Below are 11,555 nucleotides of genomic sequence, written 5' to 3'. Positions count from 1 at the left end.
ACTTCCATCACAGCTTGCAAGGAAATACAAGTCCACAGTTTTCTGATCAGACTAGTGAGGTATTTGGTTTGGTTCTTGCAGAAAGGGAACTTCTTGGGCTTTACCAGCAAGGCTCTAAGCAAAATATTCTCTCCCTGGCATGCTAGCTTTCCCTGTCCAAAGGTTAATTTTTTTCAGGAGTGTGTTTATTTCACTCGTGCTTGCCAAAACTGCTGGGACTTGCAGTCCAACAGCGTATGGAGGGCCCATTCCTGGACTAGTTTAATCTGAGGAAGAAAGCAGTGATCCTAGCCTCCATCTACCTGCAGGCTCAATCCAGGGAATAGTTTCTGCATGCAATTCTTGCAAGCAGATCCATTCTTGCAAGTTTGCAGGACCATAAAGCTCTCCACTTTTGGTAAGTCATCATTTTGTTGTGCCTTCAAGTCACTTCCAACTTGTGGCACCCCTACGGCCATATCATGGGTCTTCTTGGCAAGATTTGTTCAGAGGAGGTGCGCCATTAACTTCCCCTGGGGCTGAGATAATGTGGCTTGCCCAAGGTCACAAGAGCCTGACTCTCAAAGCCAGGGATGGTGGGACTGCCGGCTCTCCAGACCTTTTGGATTTCAGTTCCCAGAAGCTTCCCGTCAGCATGGGCAATGGGTTTGTGGGAGTCCTAGTCAAAAACATCTCAAAGGGCATGCCAGCCAACGTCTGGCCAGAGTAGAGCACTTAGAAGTTATTCTATAGAGTGCATGTCCCAGAATCTCCCAGCCACTATGGAAATGCTAGTGGTGGATGCTGGAAGTTAGCAGTCCAGTAAAGTAACAATTCCAAACTGCAAGAAGTCACTGGAATCAGAATGACTGTACCTTGGATGTTGCTGTTTGGTTTATTCAATAGATTTTGCACCTGTTTTGACACACCAAGACAGGCACACAAGCAACAACTGAAGCAGGCTGAATAAAAAACAGACACAAAAAAACAGGTATTGACCTCAGTGCTATCCAACCCTTTGTTTCCCCATACCATTTCAACTTCTCTCAACCAGCGTGATCAATGATAAGAGAACATAGGGTCATAAGGGACCTCAAAGACCATCTATTTCAACCCTTTGTCATCCAGGAATACACAATGAATCACTGCTAAGAGAGGTCCACTCAACCTGGTTGCTGCTGTGTACCTTCAGAACGTTTCCAACTTATGGCAACCTTATCACATGGTTTTTTCTGTGGCTGAGAGCATATGGTATGCTGTAAATTAGTCGTGTATCTTCAAGTCATTTCTGATATACCGTATGGTGACCCTATATGCTGAAGCTTTCTTGGAGTTTGTTCAGAGGGGGGTTGCCCAGTGGGTTTCCATGGCCGAGCTGAGAATCGAACCCTGGTCTCCAGAGTAGTAGTCCAATGCTCAAACCACATTTCAGACCATGGTTTCAGATGTGGTATCTGAGGATGCAGTGTGAAATGTGGTTTTTCCCACTTGTTTTGTCCTCACTTTTAATCCCAACCTGGCCAAGTAAGTCTCAACCTGTAGATGGTTGTGGAGGCCATCTTAGAGTGAGATGCCACAAGGGTGCCACAGGGCACAATCACTTTCCCTTCTACTTCAACTAGAGCCGGCATGTCCAGTGTCCAGTAAAAGAACAGGCACAGCAACCCAATTTCCAAAGTTGTGTTGTTTCTCAACTTTACTGCAAAGATCGAGTATCGTGACGTAATCGATTCCAGCGTAACACTAAAAAGGACAATTCGTGGCACCTAGAAGATCAAGATTTATTTTAGCATGAGGTTTCATCGATTGTTCTTCATGCAGCTGAGGAAATCGGTTGTATTCCACAAAAGTTCATGCTGAAATAATGTTATTAAGCCCTAATGGCACCACAGAATTCCTTGTTTTAATCGTTGCCACCAAGTTTCCAATGTATAGGCCTAGACAAAAGAAGGAACTAGAGTGGTACCCTGTTCGCTTGGTAAGGTGGCACCAAAAATGGGCGAGCAGCTCTTCGCACCAGAAAGGACAAATGCACACAGGTGTGAAAATTTACCTGTTTCAGGATGCTATCCATTTTTTTGTTGTTGCTGTTTGCCTTTGAGTCGTTTCCAACTTCTAAGGCGAACCTATCAGATTTATTCAGAAAAGGTTTGCCATTGCCTTCCCCTGAGGATGAGAGAATGTGATTTACCCAAGGTCACCCAGCGGGTTTTATGGCCGAGCAGGAATCGAACCCTAGTGAAGAAGAATGTGAAGACTTCAAAGCAAAACCATCATACATGTTGCTTTCTCTTCTTTCTTTTTAATATCATATTCTACTGATACTCAGCCTCAGTTCCCCATCTGCAAAATGAGCACAACAGCAATCACATTAACAGCAGTCTTCCAACTTCCAGAAGCTTCAAGGACAAACTGCTTTTAAAAAGTAGAATAGTACACTCTACAGCTTTGCTTTCAAGTCTGGCAGCAGCTGCTAGTTTTATCTTCCCTTGACTTCTTATTAGGCTAGCATTTTACTGTATCTATTATTGCAGTCTAGGGAGTATTCAATTCATTGCTGCTTGCCAACTTGAGTATGTTAGCATGGACAAGCACAATATAGACTTTTATAATAAATATAATAAATAAAATGTAAGTGAAAAATAGTTGTCAGGCCAGAGTGGGGCTTGAGATGTAGCGCTGCTTTTGCAGGGCATAGAAATGTTGAGTTTTTTAATAGTCCCTCCCAGAGTCCCCTGCTGCCCAGATTCTTTGAGTTTCCTGCCCACTTTCCCCCACTCCAATGGCTTGAGAAGCAGAACAAAATGGCCTACACAGTTATGTTTCTTTGGGTTTGCACAGCTGTCCCACAATCACCTTGCAAAGTAGGTTAGTTATTCCCATTTTACAGATGGGCAAGTTTGACTTGCCCAGAGCTGCACAATAGATCCACCCTGGACTGCCAAATCCAGTGCCCACATTTTTTACCCACTGTGAACGCTGCAGGCTCTGACCCCTATAGTTCTCCTTGGTTAGCAGTATGAGATTTTATCTACATCATTTTGCATAGATATCAAGGCTATCCTGCTAAAACCAAAGATATTCTAAAAGGGACCTTTTTAGACCACAACTCCCAGAATTTGCTAGCGGCCTGCTGGCTGAAAGATTCTGGGAGTTGTAATTCAAAACAAGTTCAAGTGTTTTGTTTTAAAATGAGGATGAGGATGAGATTCCATCTCATCTTGAGTGAGAAAGGTCTCACTTTGAAGAGCAATTTATGTCAACATTTGATGATTAAAAACTTCAAAAAAAGAGCGGTCAACTCTTATCATTCCCACTTCTTCCTTTTTGTCCCTCGGTGCACCAGTTTTGTGTCAAGGGTCCGTGAGGTGGCATCTGAGGTAGACGGTGTGGGGGAATCTGGAGTTGTGTCCTCCCGAGGGCCATTTGTTGGGGATGATGGTTCGGGGATGGGATCACAGATGTCACCAGGGGTGGCCAGAGGTGGTACCGGACATGGTATTACAGGCCCAGCCATGGGCTCTGAAGGCATACCAGGCACATGATTGGGTGGTAGCGAGGCTCTGGATACTGGCAGGCCCCAGTGTGGGTTATTGTGACCCTGATGAGAACTGTGGCTAAGGTTTGGTCCTTGTGAAGGAGCCCTCTGACCAGTAAATACGGCTGCTATGGCTGCCATGGTGGTGGTCTGTCTCCCCAAGAACTCTCCTAGGTCATTGTGGGAGCGTTCAATGGCGTTAACCATCAGCTGGGACATGGCTCGGTCTTGGCGCCTTTCCTGTTTGCGGTGTTGCCTTTCCTCCTGCCTGGCCCGGTCAAAGGCCTTCAGGTCCTGGCGGTGCAACCCTCGCATGGCGTCCAAAAGCATCGAGGGAGCCCTCGAAGCCGACTCAACGAGCTGCATGCTGGTCTCCAGGCGCTGCTTTCGATTCCGCATCCTTCGGTTCCGCATCCGCTCGGCGTTCGTGAGGGGTCTCCGGAATTCCTGGATAGGTCCTGAAAAAGGGTGAAAAAGTTAGACTCATTCAACTTCCTACTTATAAAACAAGTTTTGTTGTTATTGGTGCCTTCAAGTCATTTCTGACTTATGGCGACCCTAAGGGGTTTTCTTGGCAAGATTTGTCCAAAGGAGGTTTGTTATTGCCTTCCCCTGAGGCTGAGAGCATGTGACTTGATCAGGCACATTCAGTGAGTTTCATGGCTGAGCAAAAAATTGAACCCTAGTCTCTAATGTCATAGTCCAACACTTAAACCACTATGCCACACTTTTTGTTGTTGCTGCTGTGTACCTTCATGTTTCAGCTTATGGAGACCCTAAGGCAACCCTACCATGGTTTTTTTGGGGCAAGAGTTGTTCAGAAGGGTTTGCCATTGCCTTCACCTGAGGCTGAGAGCGTGTAACTTGCCCAAGGTCACCCACTAGGTTTCATGGCTGAGCAAGAAACCAAATCTTGGACTTCAAAGTTGTAGTCCAACAATCAAACCACTATGTTACACTTTACAGCAACAGTACACCCCCAAAAATGTACCATTGACTGTACAGTACACCCCCAAAAATGTACCATTCTCTCACAATGAATACAATATAGGCCTTTCCAGTCCAAAGGCAGTAATGTAGGCTCCAAGGTTTTGGATTTCAGCTCCCAGCAGTCCTTCAGGGGAAGTTTGCCATGGCCTTCCCCTGAGGCTGAGAGTATGTGACTTGTCCAAAGTCACCCAGTGAGTTTCATGGCTGGGCAGAGAAATAAAGTCTGGTCTCCAAAGTCATAGTCCAACATATAAACTACTATGCCATGTTGGCTCTCACTTGGAACTGTAAAGGTCATTAATTGCTTTTTAAAAGTAACTTCCCAAGCTTTCCTAGCTTCCACAGAATGTTTGAAACTCAAAGATCAGTGAGATACCTTACCATACGGCCTAAGGTTCCTTCCCCCTTCCGGCATGGGTTCCTGGCAGATCAGTGTTCTCCCAGCAAGCAACGACATTCTCTCTGACATGATGGGGTTAAGCACCTGGTGTCCAATGGTGGGATACTGGGTCTGTTGGGTCATGGGTGGGTACTGCATCGGCAATGCCATGGTGGGGTAATGGACCTGCTGCGCCACACCCGGATACGGCAACGGTTGTGGCAGGGGTGTGTTCCTCACCACATCCTCAAATGTCCACAGCGCCTGGGGAAAAAAATCAAGAAGGGTGTCAGTCCAGGGAGGACAGGTGACAGTACTGTGAGAAATAGTATGTTTTCACTTGACTGTCTCTTCACTTGCTGCAACTTGAAGGCACACGACAACACCAACAAAATTGCAGTCCTCCACAGATGTTGCTGGACTACAGATTCTAGCATTCCTTGCTATTACCTGTATGGCTAGGGATTATGGATATGGCAGTCTGACATTCGAGAGACTGCAGGATTAGTAAAAGCATAAGGAACATTTCTCTGGGCAGAAAAATAAAAAATGTCTAGTCTTCCTCACTGGGTGCTGTAAAAAAAGCAGAAAGCAGGTCCCAGGCAAGGGATTATTCTGCAAAGAGTTGCCACTACTGAAAAGGCCCCGTCTGTTGTAGCCACACCTCACCTGTCAATAGCCATTAACCAGAATAGCCCACAGGCTGGAAAAAAGGATCTAAAGGGCATTTTATTACCTGCTGCTCCTTCCTCTGGGCCTCCCGCTGCCGCATAAGGAAATCCTCCGACAAGGCCACCGCTTGGGCACAGCTCTCTGGCCCACGGCCCCTGACCCAGTTCTGGATCTCCTGAGGCAGGACGGTCAGGAACTGCTCCAGGATCAGGACCTCCAGGATCTGCTCTTTGGTGCGTCGCTCCGGCCTCAGCCACAAATGGCAGAGCTCTTGGAGCTGCCGGCAGATCTCTCGGGGCCCCTCAGCCTCTTGGTAGCGGTGGTGCCGGAAGCGCTGCCGCCGGATCTCCAAGCTGATGGCCTCTTCATTGGGAACCTCATCTTTCATGTTCCCATAACTCCTTCGCTCTCTGTGCTCGCTATAGACAGGCGGAGGGTCTTGGCTGAAATCCGTAAGGCTTGGAGTTACCCAGCCTCCTCCAGAAGGCCACTGAGTAGTGTTTGGAGGAGCCTCAAAAGAAGCCGGAAAGGAATTGGTCTCCCACGGCAGGGCTTTGTGCATCGGGGGATTTCTCCATCCAGATTGGGGGTACTGCACAGTCTTGGGAAACTCCTGCCTTTGGGATTCCCAGTGCTGCTGTTGCTGCTGTTGTGCTGGTTGTGGTTGTTGTCGTTGCTGATGTTGCTGTTGAAGCCCCTCGTCGGGTTCCTGCTTCACCTGCTGGGGAGCTTCCCTGGCCAAAAACTCCCGCATGGACCCAACCGGGAGGAAACGTGGCACCCTTCCTCCCCCAAGTTCATGCCCAGAGGGTTCCTGCTCCTCCACCTTAAGAGGTGTCTGCAACCTTCGCTCTGAAGTGCCTGGGAACTGAAGGTGAAGGGAAGCCGTTTCCCCTCGCCCCAGCGCCATCTTGGATCCCACCTGAGTGACCAGGGAGGAAGATGTATCCAAACCCACCAGGGGGTGAAGGATGGCCCTTCCGGATGGCCAAAGAAGAGTGGGCCAGAGTTGAGCGGAGAGGAAAGGGGTAAGCAGGTTGCTCCCTGAAGGGGTATAGTCTTGGCCCACCCACTCCTACTGACTTCTCAAAATGGCTTTCCAGGAAAAGGAGACGGCATCTGGAACCCAAAGTCTTGGCCTTCAGCCCTTTGGCAGGAAAATCATCTGCAGTCGGCAGCACTGTCTCCTACCAGTCTAACAGAAGAGATGTCATATTCCAAGCAAGAATCGCCGCATCTTTCATGAAAGAAAGTGGGACCTGGCCATGTTTCAGAGTTCCTTTAAGCCTGGGAACAGAAAAATAAAAATTATTCAGAGCTTGGAAAGAGCTCCTATCCTATCCTGAGGCTAACCTGGCCCCGATGCTCACCCGGGTTAGTCTCCGGGTCATCACAGGGACGGGCAGGTGTGTTCACAAACCCGTCCTTGCACCAATCCAGGGCTAGCGTACCACTCCTTACCGTTCCGGTGGGCGATCCATCTGAGAAGTCTCCCCCCCCCGGTGTGTTTTAATGGATGTGTTTTTAAGCGATGGTGTGTATTTGTTAAGTGCTGTTTATCCCTGCCTCAGTTCATGGGGAGAAGCAGGCCAGCCCTTCCTCCCCGCTTCTGTTTTACCCCTGCTAGGCTTGGCTTTTAACTTGGATCAAAAGTTTGCACCCAGCAATGTTGGCAACGCAGGCACCCCAAGTAATCCTAGGGTTTATTCCATTTCTCACTTCCAATGAGTCTCAAAGGTGTTGCAAGATCCCTTTGTACACTGATGTTATCATTCATTATCATTATCAAAACCTTAAGATTCACCTATTTCGCCAAGCCTTCCCCCACATGTCCTGACTGCCATTCTCTCCTGTATACTGTGTGTAGACTGTGTGATTGTATTTTGGATTGTTTATTGATTTTATTTGCTTTTAATTACTAGGAATGAATGAGGGATTTTAATGATGTTTTGTATTGGGGATTTATACGATGTACAGTATCTTGTATTTTATCATATGTTGTAAACCGCCGTGATCACAGGAACGGCAGTATAAAAATAAAGTTTCATTCATTCATTTATTTATATGATACTTTATATGATAAATGATAATATCAACGTACATGGCGCTTTATAACAGGATAAAATATTTATTTTCCAGACTAGCATGGCTAGGTCTTTTAATAATAATAATAATAATAATAATAATGCATATCAATGCTATTGTTGTTGTTTTGTTGTTGTTACTGTTGTTATTAGTATTAGTATTATTAATTTCTTCCCTTCTACCACATCATCACCATCATTATAATTATTATTAATAATATTTTTCTCTCCTTCCACCACATCGTCATCATCACTGTTAGTAGTATTATTAGTATTTTCTCCCCTTCCACCATATCATCACTATTATTATTATTATTATTATTATTATTATTATTATTATTTCTCCTTTTCCACCACATCACCATAATCATTATTACTACTACTATTAGTAGTAGTAGTATTTCCTCCTCTTCCACCAAACCATTATTATTATTATTATTATCATTATTCTCTCCTTTCCCCACATCATCACCATCATAATTATTATTAGTAGTAGTAGTAGTATTTTATCCCACCATATTATCATCATTACTATTTCTCCCTTTCCACTACATCATCACCATCATCATCATTAGTAGTAGTATTTTCTCCCCTTCCAACACACCATCACCATTATTATTATTAATAATTTTCTTTTCTCCCACATCATTACCTTCACCATCACCATCGCTATTATTATTATTATTATTATTATTATTATTATTATTATTATTATTATTATTATTATTATTAGTTTCCTTGCCTCTTGAGAGCTGCATGCCCCCCTGTTCCTTCCTTTGCCCCCTTCATTTTCTCCCTTCTCTCTTTCCCTATCCCTCCCCACTCTCTGCCCCTTTCCTTCCTTCCCCATCTGCAACGTTCCAACTCACCTCTTGCCAATTGCAAGCTCTGCAAAGCTGCAACCTTCCCTAGAGAGCCAACTTTAAGCAATGCAAAATGCAAAGCTTTCCTCTTTGCTGGCTGGGTGCTGTTTCCTCCCTGACAAACCAAGAGGAGAGGACAGGAAAAGGAAACACACCAAAGGCACCCATATCCGGCCATGTCTAGCCACCAAAAAGCCTAGCAGTGTTTTTAACCCTCTCCAGTGAAAAGGGAAGGGAAGGGAAGAGCAAGGTTTTATTTCTTTTGCAGAGAGCATTAAGTGCATGCATCTGCACTGCAGAATTAATGCAGTTTGACACCATTTTAGCTGCCCCGGACCCATCTTAGGGTTTGTAGTTAGTTGTAGCACCAGACCTCTCTCTGGCAAAGAAAGGTCACACTTCCCAGAATCCCATAGCATGGAGCCCTGGCAATGTTAAATTGCACCAATTCTGCAGTGTGGGTACAGCCTTGAAGGCTTCCAGAACTGTGGAATTATGAATAGTCTATGATGAAAAGAAGACAGCAAGAAGAATGAAGAGATTAATAATAATTTTATGTGGTTTTTTTAAAAAAATTACTGGTTTAATTAATATTAAATGGTTTGATATGAATAAGATTTAGAAAAGGTAGTAAATAATGGATAATTAATGTGATTTATTACATATTATATGTGGAATGTTACATAAAAGATGTTTTAAATATTAAATAATAAAAATTATTATATACCGCCCTTCCATGATCAACAATCAAGACAATACAATTACATCTTCAGATACGATACAATAAAACTATTAAAACCAGTATTAAAACCTAATCAAACAGCTACGCTGGTGTCAAGGGGGGGGGGGGGTGGGGGGGGGGCGGGGGGGGGAGGGGGGGGGGGGGGGGGGGAGTGGGGGGGGGGGGGGGGGGGGGGGGGGGGGGGGGGGGGTGGGGGGGGGCGGGGGGGGGGGGGGGGGGGGGGGGAGGACTAGCTGAACTTGTGTTGGGAATGCCAGTTGGCACAGGATGTTTTTTCCTTCCTGAACTGGGTCAGGAGGTGGCCGAGCGGACTCTATGGGCAGCGTATTCCAGAGGGTCGGGGCGATGAGGTATATGACCTCCTTGCTGTGGAGGTAGTCTAGCCCCGTGACTCTCATATTGCTGCCCAGATGTTCTGAGTGGGGGCGGAATGTATGGGGAGAGGCGGTCCTCTAGGTATCCTGGGCCCAAGCCATGTAGGCTTATAGGTTATAACACCACCTTGTATTGCCCCGGAAGCGAATGGGCAGCCAATGCAGACTTTAAGTACAGGTGTAATATGACTGGCCCTGGATGTACCAGTGCCAGTCTGGCTGCCATTTCTGTACCATCTGTAGCTTCCGGGTGTGGTACAAGGGTTGCCCCATGTAGGCGCATTGCAGAAATCCAATCGAGAGGTTACCCGAGCATGTACCACCGTTTCAAGGTCCCTCTGGCCCAGGTATGGGTGCAGCTGGCGAATAAGCCGAAGCTGATAACAAGTGCAGTTATTATTGTACTAGGTTATAATAAAAATTAATTAGCTAAAAAAAAAGAAAGTTCTCAGAATAAGACGCTCAATGCTATGGAATTATGGGATACCTACATTTGGGGAGATGTGTAGCCTTCTCTGTCAGAGAGCTCTGGTTTCCCCCAGCAAACTACAGATCCCATTTTTTCCATAGCACCACTTTGTGGGCTGTCTTAGGTTGATGGGAGTTGCACTCCAACATGTAGAAAAGGCCATATGTGGCCCAGGAGAGGAAGCAGAAACAGAGGCTACATGTTGTAATACTGGGAGTTGTAGTGCAAGGACATCTGCTGGGCCACATGATTCCTATCCCTGTTTTATAGGCATTGTTCAGTTTTATTCCGGGAGCATCCACACTGCAGAAATAATCTGGTTTGACACTTGCTTTAACTGCCGCAGCTCAATGCTATGGGATTTGTAGTTTGTCTTGGGCACCAGAGCTGTTTTAACAAAGAAGGCTAAATAACTCACAAGACCACAAATCCCAAGACTACAGCATAAAAATGGAAAGTAGTCAGTAACATGAAGATTGTGGTATTGTGATGGGGGGGAGGGGGAAATGTACTACTAAAACTAAAATTAAATTGATAAGGTATTTTATACGTAGTAGATTTTAACCAGATTTGCTGAGTGGTAAAAGCAAAATATCTGCCGAAGAAAACACATCTTACTTTTAAGTTATCAAGTTCTAAGTTTTGCTAATGAGAGAAACAACTTAACAAAATGTTTGGTTAAAACAGAGGTTTAACTTTGTTAAAACAAACAATTGTAACAATTATTAATTGTTCTTACAGTTGAACTTCTTATTGATGTCTTTGTCTGTGTAGTGGAGTCTCCTTCCTTGGAGGTCTTCAAACGGAGGCTGGATGGCCATCTGTTGGGGATGCTTTGATTTGGATTTCCTGCATGGCAGGGAGTTGGACTGGATGGCCCTTGCGGTCTCTTCCAACTCTATGATTCTATGATTCTATGATTCTAGTTTTCAATCTGTATAGTTTGTAATAAATTGTAAGACCCCTTGAGTCCCATTATTGGAAAAAGGCAGCATACAAATAGTAATAGTATATTGAGAGCCGGCATGGCGTAGTGGTTTGAGCGCCGGACTTCGACTCTGGAGACTAGGGTTCACATTCCAGCTCAGTGGCCTTGGGCAAGTCACACACTCTCAGCCTCAGAGGAAGGCAATGGCAAACCTCCTCTGAACAAATCTTGCAAGAAAATCCCTTGATAGGTTCATTTACCTTAGGGTTACTATAAGTTGGAAAAAACTTGAAGGCGCACAATAACAACATATTCAGGATGGAGCTTGATTGCTTTCTGCTGCTCCAGAGAATAGGACCTGAAGCAATGGGTTCAAACTACGGGAAACACCATTCCACCTCAACATTAGGGGGAACTTTCTGACGATAAGAGCTGTTTGACAGTGGAATAAGCTTCCTCAGAGTGTGGTGAAGCCTCCTACTTTGGGGATATATATATATATATATATATATATATATATATATATATATATATATA

General features: G+C 45.2%; 2 protein-coding genes across 3 annotated transcripts in view; one reads left to right on the top strand and one right to left on the bottom strand.

Moving 5' to 3' along the window:
- LOC121921817 overlaps positions 1 to 11,555 on the top strand; it is a 194,093-nt gene that overhangs the window by 51,835 nt on the left and 130,703 nt on the right. The window lies entirely within an intron of this gene.
- On the bottom strand, positions 830 to 8,623 carry LOC121921917. Of its 2 annotated transcripts, XR_006102067.1 has the most exons (5): positions 8,512 to 8,623; positions 5,623 to 6,845; positions 4,889 to 5,150; positions 2,033 to 3,975; positions 830 to 1,745 (listed from the first exon to the last, which is right to left on the bottom strand). XR_006102067.1 is itself a non-coding variant. In XM_042450648.1 (4 exons), exons 2-4 carry the CDS (start codon positions 6,466 to 6,468, stop codon positions 3,287 to 3,289), a joined length of 1,797 nt encoding a protein of 598 aa, XP_042306582.1. In that variant the 5' UTR covers positions 6,469 to 6,845; positions 8,512 to 8,623; the 3' UTR covers positions 830 to 3,286. The 2 variants fall into 2 exon arrangements, 1 of the variants encoding a protein (XP_042306582.1); XM_042450648.1 differs by having other exon boundaries at positions 830 to 3,975.

Source organism: Sceloporus undulatus, chromosome 2 (genome assembly GCF_019175285.1).
Source record: "Sceloporus undulatus isolate JIND9_A2432 ecotype Alabama chromosome 2, SceUnd_v1.1, whole genome shotgun sequence".
NCBI classification, from domain to species: Eukaryota; Metazoa; Chordata; class Lepidosauria; order Squamata; family Phrynosomatidae; genus Sceloporus; species Sceloporus undulatus.
The sequence above is the reverse complement of the archived record's forward strand: the minus strand, read 5'-3'. Positions and strand labels throughout refer to the sequence as shown.